The sequence below is a fragment of the Benincasa hispida genome, chromosome 6 (genome assembly GCF_027475165.1).
Source record: "Benincasa hispida cultivar pf3 chromosome 6, pf3_genome.v1.1, whole genome shotgun sequence".
Lineage (NCBI taxonomy): Eukaryota > Viridiplantae > Streptophyta > Magnoliopsida > Cucurbitales > Cucurbitaceae > Benincasa > Benincasa hispida.
Genome location: NC_143483.1, coordinates 1,379,501 through 1,391,961, shown reverse-complemented (window position 1 = coordinate 1,391,961; position 12,461 = coordinate 1,379,501). Strand labels below are relative to the sequence as shown.

General features: G+C 34.5%; 1 protein-coding gene across 1 annotated transcript; it reads right to left on the bottom strand.

The window, feature by feature from the left end:
* Positions 1–7,671: 7,671 nt before the first annotated feature.
* Positions 7,672–10,047, bottom strand: LOC120080589 (large ribosomal subunit protein uL16-like). Its single transcript, XM_039035307.2, has 4 exons — positions 9,914–10,047; positions 8,600–9,101; positions 8,344–8,425; positions 7,672–7,900 (listed from the first exon to the last, which is right to left on the bottom strand). The coding sequence occupies exons 1-4, from the start codon at positions 9,921–9,923 to the stop codon at positions 7,832–7,834; spliced, it is 663 nt and encodes a 220-aa protein (XP_038891235.1). The 5' UTR covers positions 9,924–10,047; the 3' UTR covers positions 7,672–7,831.
* Positions 10,048–12,461: the final 2,414 nt, after the last annotated feature.

The following is a 12,461-nucleotide window of genomic DNA, read 5'->3' as shown; positions in this document are numbered from 1 at the left end:
TGAATCCCAAAGGAGATACAAACTGGTGAATCCCGAAGGAGACACAAACTGGTGAATCCCGAAGGAAACACAAACTGGTGAATCCTGAAGGAAACACAAAATCTAATGGGCATCTAACTAATCAGTAAGGACATTTGCACAGTCTCAACATCATAATCATCACTTTACGAATCTATGACATACATATAAAACTCAACATCATGGCTCTACAACATACACATATACCTCAACATCATGGTTCTACCACATATATGTATACCTCAACATCATCAAATCAAATACAACCATGGAAGTACATACCATCTCATACTAGCATTCAAGTGTCTATGTGCATAAATAAATAATTCGAATCTCGTAACAAAACATACTGTAATCATGTTATACTATCAATCTTTCTTGCTGCCATTCTGCCATAACCTTCATTTAACATGCTAGCATACATCTAATGCCTGACCCGTGGGTAGTTCCAGTAGTAAGATTACTTACCTTGATATTAGGTCGAACCAAAAAGCAATTGAATCTTTGTGAAATTCTTGAATCCTTAATCAAGCCTAAACATAAACCAAGCTTTAAAATTAATAGTTAAGGCCAAATTCCAAACACCCAAATATTACAAAATATTTCCAAATAACCTTATCTAAGGTGTGGTTCAATTTGAATTCACCTTCCAAACCTTTAATTTTAAGTCCAAATAATTAGCAAACCAAACTCTTCTTCATCTTGAATGAAATTCTTGAATCATCCCTCTAATCATAATTTGAAATTAGGCTTACATGATTAAAGCTTGAATCAAATACATAATTCACTACCAATGTCTCAAATAAATTATCCATATGTAGCTTTGTCAAAAATCACATCCAAATTACTTTACCAAAATTTCTCAACAACCAAAATTAATCCACAAGAGGGTAATCAAAGCATAAAACTTATAAAAACTCACTAAAACAAACTCCAACATCACTGAACAACACCTCAATACCTTCACAAACTTGAATCCAAAGTTGAAATACAATGGGTATCAACCAATTGATGCCAAGAATAAATGAGTATTCAAGAATCAACCGAAAACAAACCCAAACGGCAGAAATCTTACCCAAATCGATCGATCTAGTGACGGCAAAAGCGAACAATGTTTGAGCAGTGGTGGACGGAGGTCATGAAGAAGAAACTGACGCAATGGCTTTGGGCGGCATCGGACGGGCTCACGAACGTGAGGAAGAAAAGGGGGTGGGGTTTAACTTTTTATAAAAAAAACAATAACAACAATAATAATAATAAAACAAAAAAGGAAGTAAATATAATTATATTTAATTCCTTTCCGTTTTATACTATTAAATTCCTTTCCGTTTCAAAATAAAATTAATTCCTGCCATTAATTTTTCATTTAAATTTCAAATTGAATAATTTCACACCAACAATTAAATTTTCGCACTTATACTTAAAGTCCAAAATTCCAAAAATGCCCTCCAACTAATAACAATTACTGAAATTCCAAATAATAAAGTTACTGAAATTACATTATTACTAAAAAAAATTGCAGGGTATTACATTCTTCCCTTCTCAAAGAACTTTCGTCCTCGTTTCTCACGCACGGCCCCAGTATGCCCAAAGGAACCACAACAAGCACACCTACGAGGTTTCTACTCATACACTACTGGAATAATTAACTCTTGACCCTGCATTCTCACAGTGACTGAAGAGGGCAATAATGCATCACCATCCACCTGAACACAAACCCTCACATACGATAACTATCATCGCTCTCTTGTTGTAAAATCAAAAGAGATTAGTTTACCCACGACACTAGCTAACACTACTAAACCCCTATCCACACACAACTATAAGGGAACATGCTCCAGTTTAATCCAGATAGGAACATAATTAAAAATAAAAGTTTCAGGAATAATACCTGGAGACCATTGTCGTAATAAGATGGGTTTGCCACCCAAGTGCCACAGACCATTCTCCAGCATCCAATCCCATGACTTGGCCTTCTAAAATTTAAAGATAATCAACTCGTTTTCCAACAAGGTAATAGTTGGCATCTCTACGCGTCTCCAAATTTTTTGAATAAGGCGACAAATAACAGAATACGAGTTTGGCATCCACAAACTAACCGACCAAAGATTTCTCCCACAAACACACACCCGCATCAATAATCTCCTCACAAGGTTCAAAAATAACTTTGTCATTTTCAACCAAAGGGGGAATAAAATCTAAATTTCCCCTCAAATTTGACCCCAAAAAGGCCACTCACAAACTTTCTCCTTTCAGACCGGAATCGGAACTAACTGAACCACCCCGCTCCTTCAACCAGTCTGACTTTGGACCAAACCCCCCTCCCCTCCACCCCCCCCTGCTGAACCGATTTTGAGGACCGTCTCCTCCCTCTCACAAGAACCCCGTTCGTCCACCAAATAACCTTTGCTTCTAATAAGGCCAACCCGTGTGACCTTCTCACGGTCTAATTTCTGCCCTCCCCCCCCCCCCCTCCCAAGGCTCCTAACGCCGACCCAGAACTACGCGGGCCACCCTCCAAAGCCCCCACACCTTTCGACCCTGTCCCCAGCTCCCCCTACACCAGTCCACTCCCTTCACCTAACCTCATCTCACTCTCAACAAGCCCGCTTACCCCAACTCCCTCAAGGCCCAACGCAACACCCAAATGTTGAGGTACCTGTTGGATCGGTAGCAGCACGCAGCGGAAGGGAACATGATCCATAAGCACTCTAATTCATTAATTTTGGCTGAAAAGAAACATGCTAAAACAAAGTTTAAGGGGTTTCAAGAACATACCTTGGCCGAACCATTGAAATCTTGATTTCCAGCTGCAAAATCATCCAAATCCTTATGTAGACCACCACAAGATCTTCCCTACTATTCTCTTGATGGTCTAGATTGAGTTATGGGACTCAAAATAAGCTTGAATCAAAGGGAATATGGAGAAAGCTCACTGAACCAACCCATTGAAGAACACCTTCTTCTTCAAGAATTTTTATCTAAAATTCTAATCTACCTCAACTTTTCTCCAATCTCTTCAATAAATTACAGAATGTCATGCAAGGATTTGTTGCATGGGATGCAACTCATGCTTGGAGTAAATCAAGGAAGAGGTGGGTTTCTATATGAGCTAGTATAAGAAGGAGATGGAAAAACCATTTTTCCTTTTTGTGTAATTTTTTTTTAATTTTCAATATCCAAAATTGATTTTTAAATCATATTTTATTTCTAAAATACAATTTTTTAATTTTACATAAATTAATTTTCTAATAAAATTAATAAATAATTATTTAAACAATTTAAATAATTCTAATTAATTTAATATCCATTATTAAATTATTTTTTACACAAATTCATCTTCATATATTTAAATCATATTTAAATATATTTTCTCCAATTCCGTTTGATTCTCATTTGAATATTTCAAATTAACTTATCATGCTACTCTAGAGCTAATCAATTTCTAAGCTAGTAAAGGAACCTCATGGACCTACAGATCATGGGCTCCAACGATCCGAGATTAATCGACTAAACTCATTAGACCGATCTAACCCCCTAATTGAACTCCCCTCACTGTAGATATCTCGATATAACCATGATTAGTAAGTTAACCCTTCACAGGTTATTCATAATATCGGTTGGGTCAAATCTCTATTTTACCCCCGAAATTACCTCTTGTTCTTTAAGTCCCCACCGATCCCCTAATAAACAATTGTTTTGTGATCCGATTACAAAAACGAGTCCCTCTCATACCAAATGAGAGAGCTGGATCCCTAATTCAAGTCCCAGAATCAACACTTAAGCGATTGACCTCTCTACTATCCCTAAATCGAGTAGGAGTGAATTCCCCTCTTGCACCCTATGCTCCCAGCTATTTATTCAGTCTTAACCCTGAAATGGGAGTCTTATTGAGCTGGCGCTGTTAAGCCAACCCTCACCTATGCAAATCTAAGGGTAATCCCGAATAAACAGAAGTTCATAGTTAGCTTAGGATAAAGGTCAAGTTACCTAGGTCATCACTTTGAAATAGTCAGTCTTAAACAGTAAACAATGTTATAAAGTAAGAGTGACTCATTTTGTGGTCCAATCTTGTACAAACTCTTTTGCACAAGGACACCCACACTCCTCATGTCCAACATGAACGAATTAGGATCACTTTGTTTATAGTACTTTACCACTCCTTGTAACAACTACAGAGCAGGCAACATCCAATAGTGTTACCAGAATAAGGTACCCAACCTTATCCATATGCTTGATCATTTTAACTATTTACTTGAACATGATCTACCTTTATGTCTCCACATAAAGTTAAAGTACTCATCCAATAATCAAAGTACTTTTAGATTTATTGGATTTCTATACAAGCAATAGATTTATTCAATAACATCTTTATTGAATTTTCAGAATAAGATCCATTGTTTACATACCACGAGTTTTAGGACATAAAGCCCAACAATACCAACTACCAAGTAACTATCCGTTATCAAGGATATCCATGATTTCATATTATATATAATTATATATAAACAATAAGTAAATTTAAAAAAGCATAATGTTAATTGTAAGATAGAGAGTTCAAATTTTATTTTATTTTCATGATTTTTTAAAATAATGTTATGTTAATAATTATTAACAAAAATAGGATTGGGCTGAAAGCACCCTAAAAAATAGGGTAGTTAAATTGTGGACAAGTTCACGACTTCCTTCGCATCATGCAACCAGGTAATCGTGGATGGAGTTCAAGACTATCCTAAGTCGTATACCGAGTACATGATTTAGTGGTCCCAAAACGCACCTCGTGGCCTTCTCCCTCTTCACTTTCTTCCTGTCTAAAACTTTTCACTTTCTGCCTCTCTTTCACAGTCGTCGGTCCATCTATCGTTGTCGTTCGCCGTTCTTCCTCCGGTTGCTGACCATATGTAACATTTTGTTTTTTTCCCAATATATGAGATTTTACATAAAAAAAAAAAAAAAATAATAGAGTTTTCAAAATATTGAAGTGTATACTCCATAGATCTACTATTTTGTTTTCATTTGGGTGTATGCAACATAGATCTACATTTGGGCTGATTCGATTTTTTTTTTTTTTTTGTAGTTTAATATTATAACTTGGACGGTTAAATTTGGGCTAATATAAAAAAATATATATTTGAAATTGGGTTGATTTGGTTTTTTATTTTAAAAGAAAATAGACTGTTTTGATTGGTCATAAAATAATATTTGGATTGTTTGAAGTATTGATCTATTTTGACGGTTTAAAAGAAGAAACTAACTTTTTGGACTGATGTCGGATTGGACTGTTAGTATTAACATATTTTTTGTCAACTATAACAGCTATAAAAATTTGAGTAAAAAGTTCGATGTATAATTTGCAAGAGAGAAGGACATAACAAGCGTACTTGTCCACGACGTACATTAGGTGTTTCCTCTTCGGGCTATTGAGCCTATTCCTTCTAATCCTGTGTAACTATATCAGCAAAATACCTATTGTTCACAATTGATATGGGATAGTTCTTCTACTGTAGTTTTGGGTAGACAAAGAAAGGGACATTTGCACAACATACTATCACGTTTGATCCACATATTTTTCCTTACATACAACAGGCTGGTTTTCTTGGGTTGCACAAATTGGATTTATCCAACTTGATTGGCACCTCATTACTGCTTTGGTAGAGCATTGGAAACCATAAACCCACACATTTCACATGCCATAGTGGGGAATGTACAATTACGTTGCAAGATGTTGCTATTTAGTTTAGACTACGAGTGGACGGAGAACCTTTGACAGGTTCATTATAATATGATTGGAGAACTGTTTGTGACGAGCTCTTGGACGTTCAACCAGATGATTTAAAAGGCTCGTGATTGAGTATTTCGTGGTTAGCGTCCCAATTTCCAGAATTACCTCTCGATGCATATGACATCAGCGTACATAAGTATGCATGAGCATAGATTATGCAGCTTATTGGAGGATTTTGGTTCGCTGACAAGTCAAACACTCTAGTACATCTTATGTTTCTCCCACTGTTGTCTGATTCCGAGCATGTTGGTACGTACTCTTGGGGTGGTGCGTGTCTTACATGGCTTTATAGAGAACTTTGTCGGGCTACTAGTGCACAAGCGTTAGAAATAGCGAGGCCACCGATACTATTATTGGTATGGGCTTATGATAATAGATTTAAAATTATAACACCACAAGTCTATTTAAAATTATAACACCACAAGTCTAATTATAGGCCCTAGGTCATCGTTCACTCAGTGTCAGGTATTATTTCATTTATATATTTATTTCATTATCATTTTATGTAATAAAATAAATTAATTATCTTTTTTTATAATTTTAGATGGAGTGTTGTGTAAGCTACCTCTGAACAGTCAGCAAATATGTTGCTAGTACACCAACAAATATTTGAGAGACTGATACACAATCAAGTAATAAATGTATATACAAATGAATATTAAAAACTTTTGGTTGTCTAATTATTATTTTTTTCAGATTATTTGGATGCCATACAAGCAAGATATTTGGTCATTACGATTACTATCTTGATGGTCTAGGTATTACCTTCGTTGTGCTATACACTCCTGGCACTAATCAATGTATCATATGACTATTTTTCCTATAACGATTCAACCACAAGACAATTTATCACCTTGGTAAATGTAAAAAGTATTATTCAACAAACAAAACAATTCAATGTTGCTGACATTAATCTAAGACATATTCGTCAACAAGGTGAAGCTAATTTAGAGGCACAGGAACGCTCATATGGAGTAAGTGCAAGAGAGTCAACTTCATGTAAACAGTAAACTTCTCTTTTGAAATAAAAAAAACTATTTTCTAAAGTAAACTCTAGCTCGTCTATGAGTTCTAGTTTTTATTTGTGGAATATTTACACTATCTTTTTAGAGAGAAGTATCACCCAGTCAGGCCAAAATTTTATTTTTAATATGCTAGTAAACTACCCTACAAATTATATAACTAAATTTAATAAGGAAGAAATTTGTTAGTTAGGAGAAAAAAAAGAAAAGAAAAGCAAAATCGGAAGAAAAAACATAGTCAAATCGTGGACCTTCGAACTTTTGTCAGTAGAAAATATTCCTTCCCTTCAATAAAATTCAAATTTTATTTTCCCTTTTCAATTCACCAAATTTAGTCGGGTTAAATTAAAACGTTGTAGTAGATAACATAGAAAAAAATTATTTTAAATCATTTCCATACAATTTTATGTCTCAATTTTTATTCAAAATTTTAATGAATCTATGCATAAATTGTAAATTTGAAACATTTATGAAAGTTATAAACATATAAAAATATTTTTTAAACAAAAAGGGAAATTCAGAAATATTTGTTATAATTTAACCATTTAACAAATATCCGTATTGTGAATTTTAAATTTTAAAATACATAATAATATTAAATAAAAATACAAATATAAACTCAATCCCGTTTTTGAAAAAATAAAATATGCATTATATAATGTATAATTAATTATATAAAATTATAAAACAATAATTTATATAATATTTCGTACATTTTTTTGAATCTGCTACCTTTACATGTTAAAACATGAACTACAACTTCATTTTTTTTTAAGTCCCGTGTTTTCAAAATTGATAATTTAAAGTTGACCAGTTTGTAAGAGAGAATAAAATTTTAAATCAACGGAGGAAGGAAAGAGGAAGTGGTTGTGATCCCTACTACCTTTGCTTTAAGATCAATAAAACTGCCGGGATAATGTGGAGTTAATACAAACAAAATATGATGATAAAGATTCAAGCGTCAAAATCGAAAAAAACTGCAACATCAAAAAGAAACAACTAGCTGATCTTAGGCTGCTTGAGGTAGAAAAGCTCTTCCAGGTTGACGATTTGCTAAAGGCCCATGGCATCCAAGGAGCTGAAAAGTTCAGTTGCAACCCCATTAGCTGATAAATACGCAAATTGAACATAAAATGCTGCTTTATGTTCCATATTTGTTATTATGATTTTTTTTTAATCAGGAAACATAAATGATGAGACAAATTCGTAATGATGTGAAATGATTACAAAACAATAAGGTCCTATCAAGGAGAGAGTAAAAAAGGGTCTTCCACTGAGATATAAGAGAAGAAAAACCGAAATTTAAAAAAAGGATGTGCATCCAAGGAATATCAATGCTCTTCAGATGATTTTTGACGAGTTTAAATTTATACAATAGAAAAAGAAAAGTAGCATCTCATACTCCTAGCTAACCCTACATCCATTTATGTGCTTGCAAAATAGGAAAAAAAAAAATCAAAGACATTCAATTAATTAATAAAACAGGAAAGCAAGCATATGGCTGAATGTAATATAGCTTACCTTGGCGTTAACACCATCTGGGAGGATTTTGTTCTCTGCCTTGTAAGCCAGATAATCAGCCCGGCTGAATTTAGTGAATCCCCTGAAAGGGAAATTTGAAGAATTTATCATTTAATCAATAAGACTCATATATGGGTAACATTTAAGATTTAATTACTCCACAAGAAACAGAGGCACTAAAAAACAACATGAATGACCCACAAGGGAATTTAGCTGAACAAGAAGGAAAAAAATGCAAAGATCTCTTGGGGCATACCACTTCCTGCTGACAATGATCTTCTGGCGACCAGGGAATTTGAACTTAGCACGACGGAGGGCCTCCTGTGCATGTTGGCTGTTACTATCCTTGCACCGAACCGAAAGAAGAACCTGACCAATGGCTACTCTTGCACAGGTACCTTGTGGTTTGCCAAAAGCACCTCTCATACCAGTCTGGAGCCTATCAGCCCCAGCACATGAAAGCATCTTATTAATTCGAAGAACATGGAAGGGGTGCACCCTGACTCTCAAGTGGAATGCATCCTTCCCAGCGAACTTAGCCATGTATTTGTTGCAGGCAATTCTAGCAGCTTCCAAAGCCTCACTGGACACGTTTTCTTTCTCCCAACTCACTAAGTGAACACAAAAGGGAAATTCATCCACACCCTTCTTTTTCATTCCAACATCATAGATCCTGATCTTGGGATCGGGGACACCACGACAAAATCTGGATTTTGGATAAGGCTTATTTTTAATTTGCCTGTAACACCTTGCAGGTCCTACAATAAAAATGCACGGGAAATGAATAACATGCAACAACCTTGTAGTTAAATTAGAACCAGCATAGAATTATCAAGACCAAGTTATAATCAAAATGAGTTGTCGAAAAAAGTTATTCAGGACTGTGGCTATTCATACAAGAGCATCAGGATAAATAATGATGTCCATAGAGATTCAACTCAAGAAAAAAAACATGATGAAAACCTTGCTAAGCACACATCCATTTTCATAACCCAGAAATTTTCCAGCGAGAAAATGCCTCCTGTTAAATAATAAGCGCTCACAACTGAAAAGCAATTAAATCAAAACAGTACCAAGATTCCTTCAGATGTAGAGAAAAAAAACCCTAATCCGTGAATAGTACAACGTGGAAACCAGGTGCAAGGTTTACTTCTTTAGAGTCTGTCCTACATATATTCTAACACTACACGATAATTAATTAATTTCATACATGGATTACAACTTGGTACTTGATAAATCATCCAAACATTCTTAAATATTGCAATTCTAGAACGAAGTACGCATGTCAAAAGACTTTAAACCAATATATTAAAGAACAAGCTCAAAAGTAAACAACATTTTCCTACGGGAACAAACGGAAATTCATCCATTTCCAACAATTAAATTTTCCGTCAATAAAAAACGACACTCTTCACGTATTTTCAGATTGCATCCAGAAAAACGACGAACAATTTGTTTCTAACATCGAAGATGAGAAAAAAACAAAAAATTGAGAGATGCAAGTAGATAATTCATCAGATTAGAAAGATGGAAGAATGTATTAGATGAAGAAACGAAAAGATTTACGTACTTCTCCCCATGGCGATCGCGCGTTACCTCGTCCCTCTCTGCTCGAACTTGACCCCGTCGGCTCCAGAAACCCTAATTCTTATTATATATATAGGACTAGAGAACAGTGGGCCGAACCCCCATTTTTTAAAGGCCCATAAACATGCCCTGTAAAAAGCCCAACCCAAATTAGTGAACTTAAAAGATTTGTATATTTCATTTTAGCAATTTGTGCCCTTTTTTAGTAAACAATTTGTTGAGTTGTCATTTTAGAAAAGACCCCTGAAAATTTTGTTGAGTCTAACATACCCTTTTTCACATTTGTAATTTTAATGGAGTTAGTTTGCACCTTTAAATGGCAGGGGTAATACTGAAATTTTATGCATAAATGGGATAGATTTGATGTTTTTCAAAAAGTTATTTTCATTTAAGCAATTATAATAAAATTTGTTTTAAAATAAAAACACATAACTATTTTTTTAAAAATATATTATTATTATAATTCTATTTAGTTTGTTATATAACATGCTCCAGAAAAGGTGGTTGTGTATTTCCCAAGCGGAAAGTCGTTGGTGGGCTATTAATGTCAAGTTACTAAATAATGATCGCTGAATTTGACCCTTGCTAGAGTTGGTGGAGGTGGTTGTTGGAGTTGGACGACAACGATGGTGGGTGGAAGTAAGTGGTTGGCTGCAGCGATTGTCGTCGAAGTTGATTGTTGGTGGTAACTACATCAACATAGTGGAAGTGAGGTAGATGACTTTCAGGGTATTTCGGTAATCTAATAATTATATAAATTCGGGAGAGAGACCTTTAAACACTAAAAGTTGTTTTTAGGTGTTTATCCTGGACAAATTTATTTTGTAAACTCATTTTTCAAAATCTAATTTGAATAATTGTCAAATACTTGAATTTTTTTCTAAAATGACTTTTAAAAAAATAATAATAATAACAATAAACATTTTGAAAAGGTGTTTCAACACGCTCTAAAAGTTTGACCCTTGCCATTTAGAATCTTATATTTTTAATACACGTGTTTTAAAGAAAAAGATTATCTACGTTAGAGGCGTACACGATTCGGTTCAGTTCGATGTGGAGGAGATGACGTTGATTGCAAAAAGTACGTTGTTAGTAAATGGCTTCAATTCCAAATGACGGACGAGAAACCAGTAGTGGAGTAGATACATGAGTATGAAAATTTAGTGGCCAACGTTCTGGCTGAGAGCATGAAAATGTGTGAGATTTTACAAGCTAATGTGTTGCTTGAGAAATTTCCCCCATTCTGGAGCGACTACAAAAATCATCTAAAACACAAAAGAAGGATCTGACACTCCAGGAGCTGATCAGTCACATGCGCATGGAAGAAGCCAACAGCCAACAGGGTCTAAATTTAGTTAATGCTAAATTGGTTGAATCTTTTGTTATTAACAAAGACAGGTCACAAAATCATAAGAAGGAATTTGGAAAGAATTATTCTTTCCAGAAGAATGGACATCACAAAAATGTTGGTAGGAAGATTGAAAAGAAAAAACTGATATGTTATGTCTGTGGGAAACCTGAGCACAAATCCTACCAATGCAGTCAAAGGAAAGGAAAACCAAATCAGCAACCTACACCACAAGCTAATCTTGTTGAACAAGGTGACGTAATTGCTGCCGTTGTAGAATCCAACCTGGTGGAAAACAAAATTGACCGGATACTTGACACCAGAGCTTCAAGACATTTATGTTCAAACTAAGAGCTCTTCCATGACTACGAGGATACTGCTGAAGGAGAATGTGTGTTCATAGGTAACTTGGCCACAACAGAAGTGCTTGGAAAAGGGAAGGTTCTTTTAAAATTAACCTTTGGAAAAACATTATCCTTAAGTAACGTATTGTATGTACCTTCCTTATGTAGAAATTTGGTATCTTGAAGTCTGTTGAACCGGGTTGGGCTTAAGATTGTCCTAGAAGCTGATAAGGTTGTCCTCACAAAAAAATGGAGATTTTGTTGGTAAAGGATATCTCAATGAATGTTTTTTAATATTGAATACTATCTCTGTTTCAAATATGATGAATGCAAGTACTTCTAATTCTGCTTACATAGTTGAGTCTCTTTATATGTGGCATGGTAGACTAGGTCATGTGAATATTGCATCAGTTAAGAAACTTAAGGATTTGAAATTGATTAATGCATCCGAAACACGTGAAACTAGTAAATGTCATGTTTGTTTAGAATCAAAGTTTATAAAGAAACCTTTTAAACCTGTCACATCTAGAAGTATAGAATTACTAGAATTGATTCACTTTGATTTAGCTTATTTCAAAAACACCACAAGTAAAATGGAAAAAATTACTACATTTCTTTTGTTGATGATTTTTCTAGATATACTAGAATTTATCTTTTGAAGACAAAAGATGAAACTGGTAGTATGTTTCTGAAGTATAAAGCAAAAGTAGAGAATCAATTAGATAAAAGAATTAAAAGGTTAAGATCAGATAAATGTGGTGAATATAGTGATAATACACTGTAAGAATTTTGTGGATCAAATAGTATTATTCATGAATTTACTACTCCTTATTCACCAC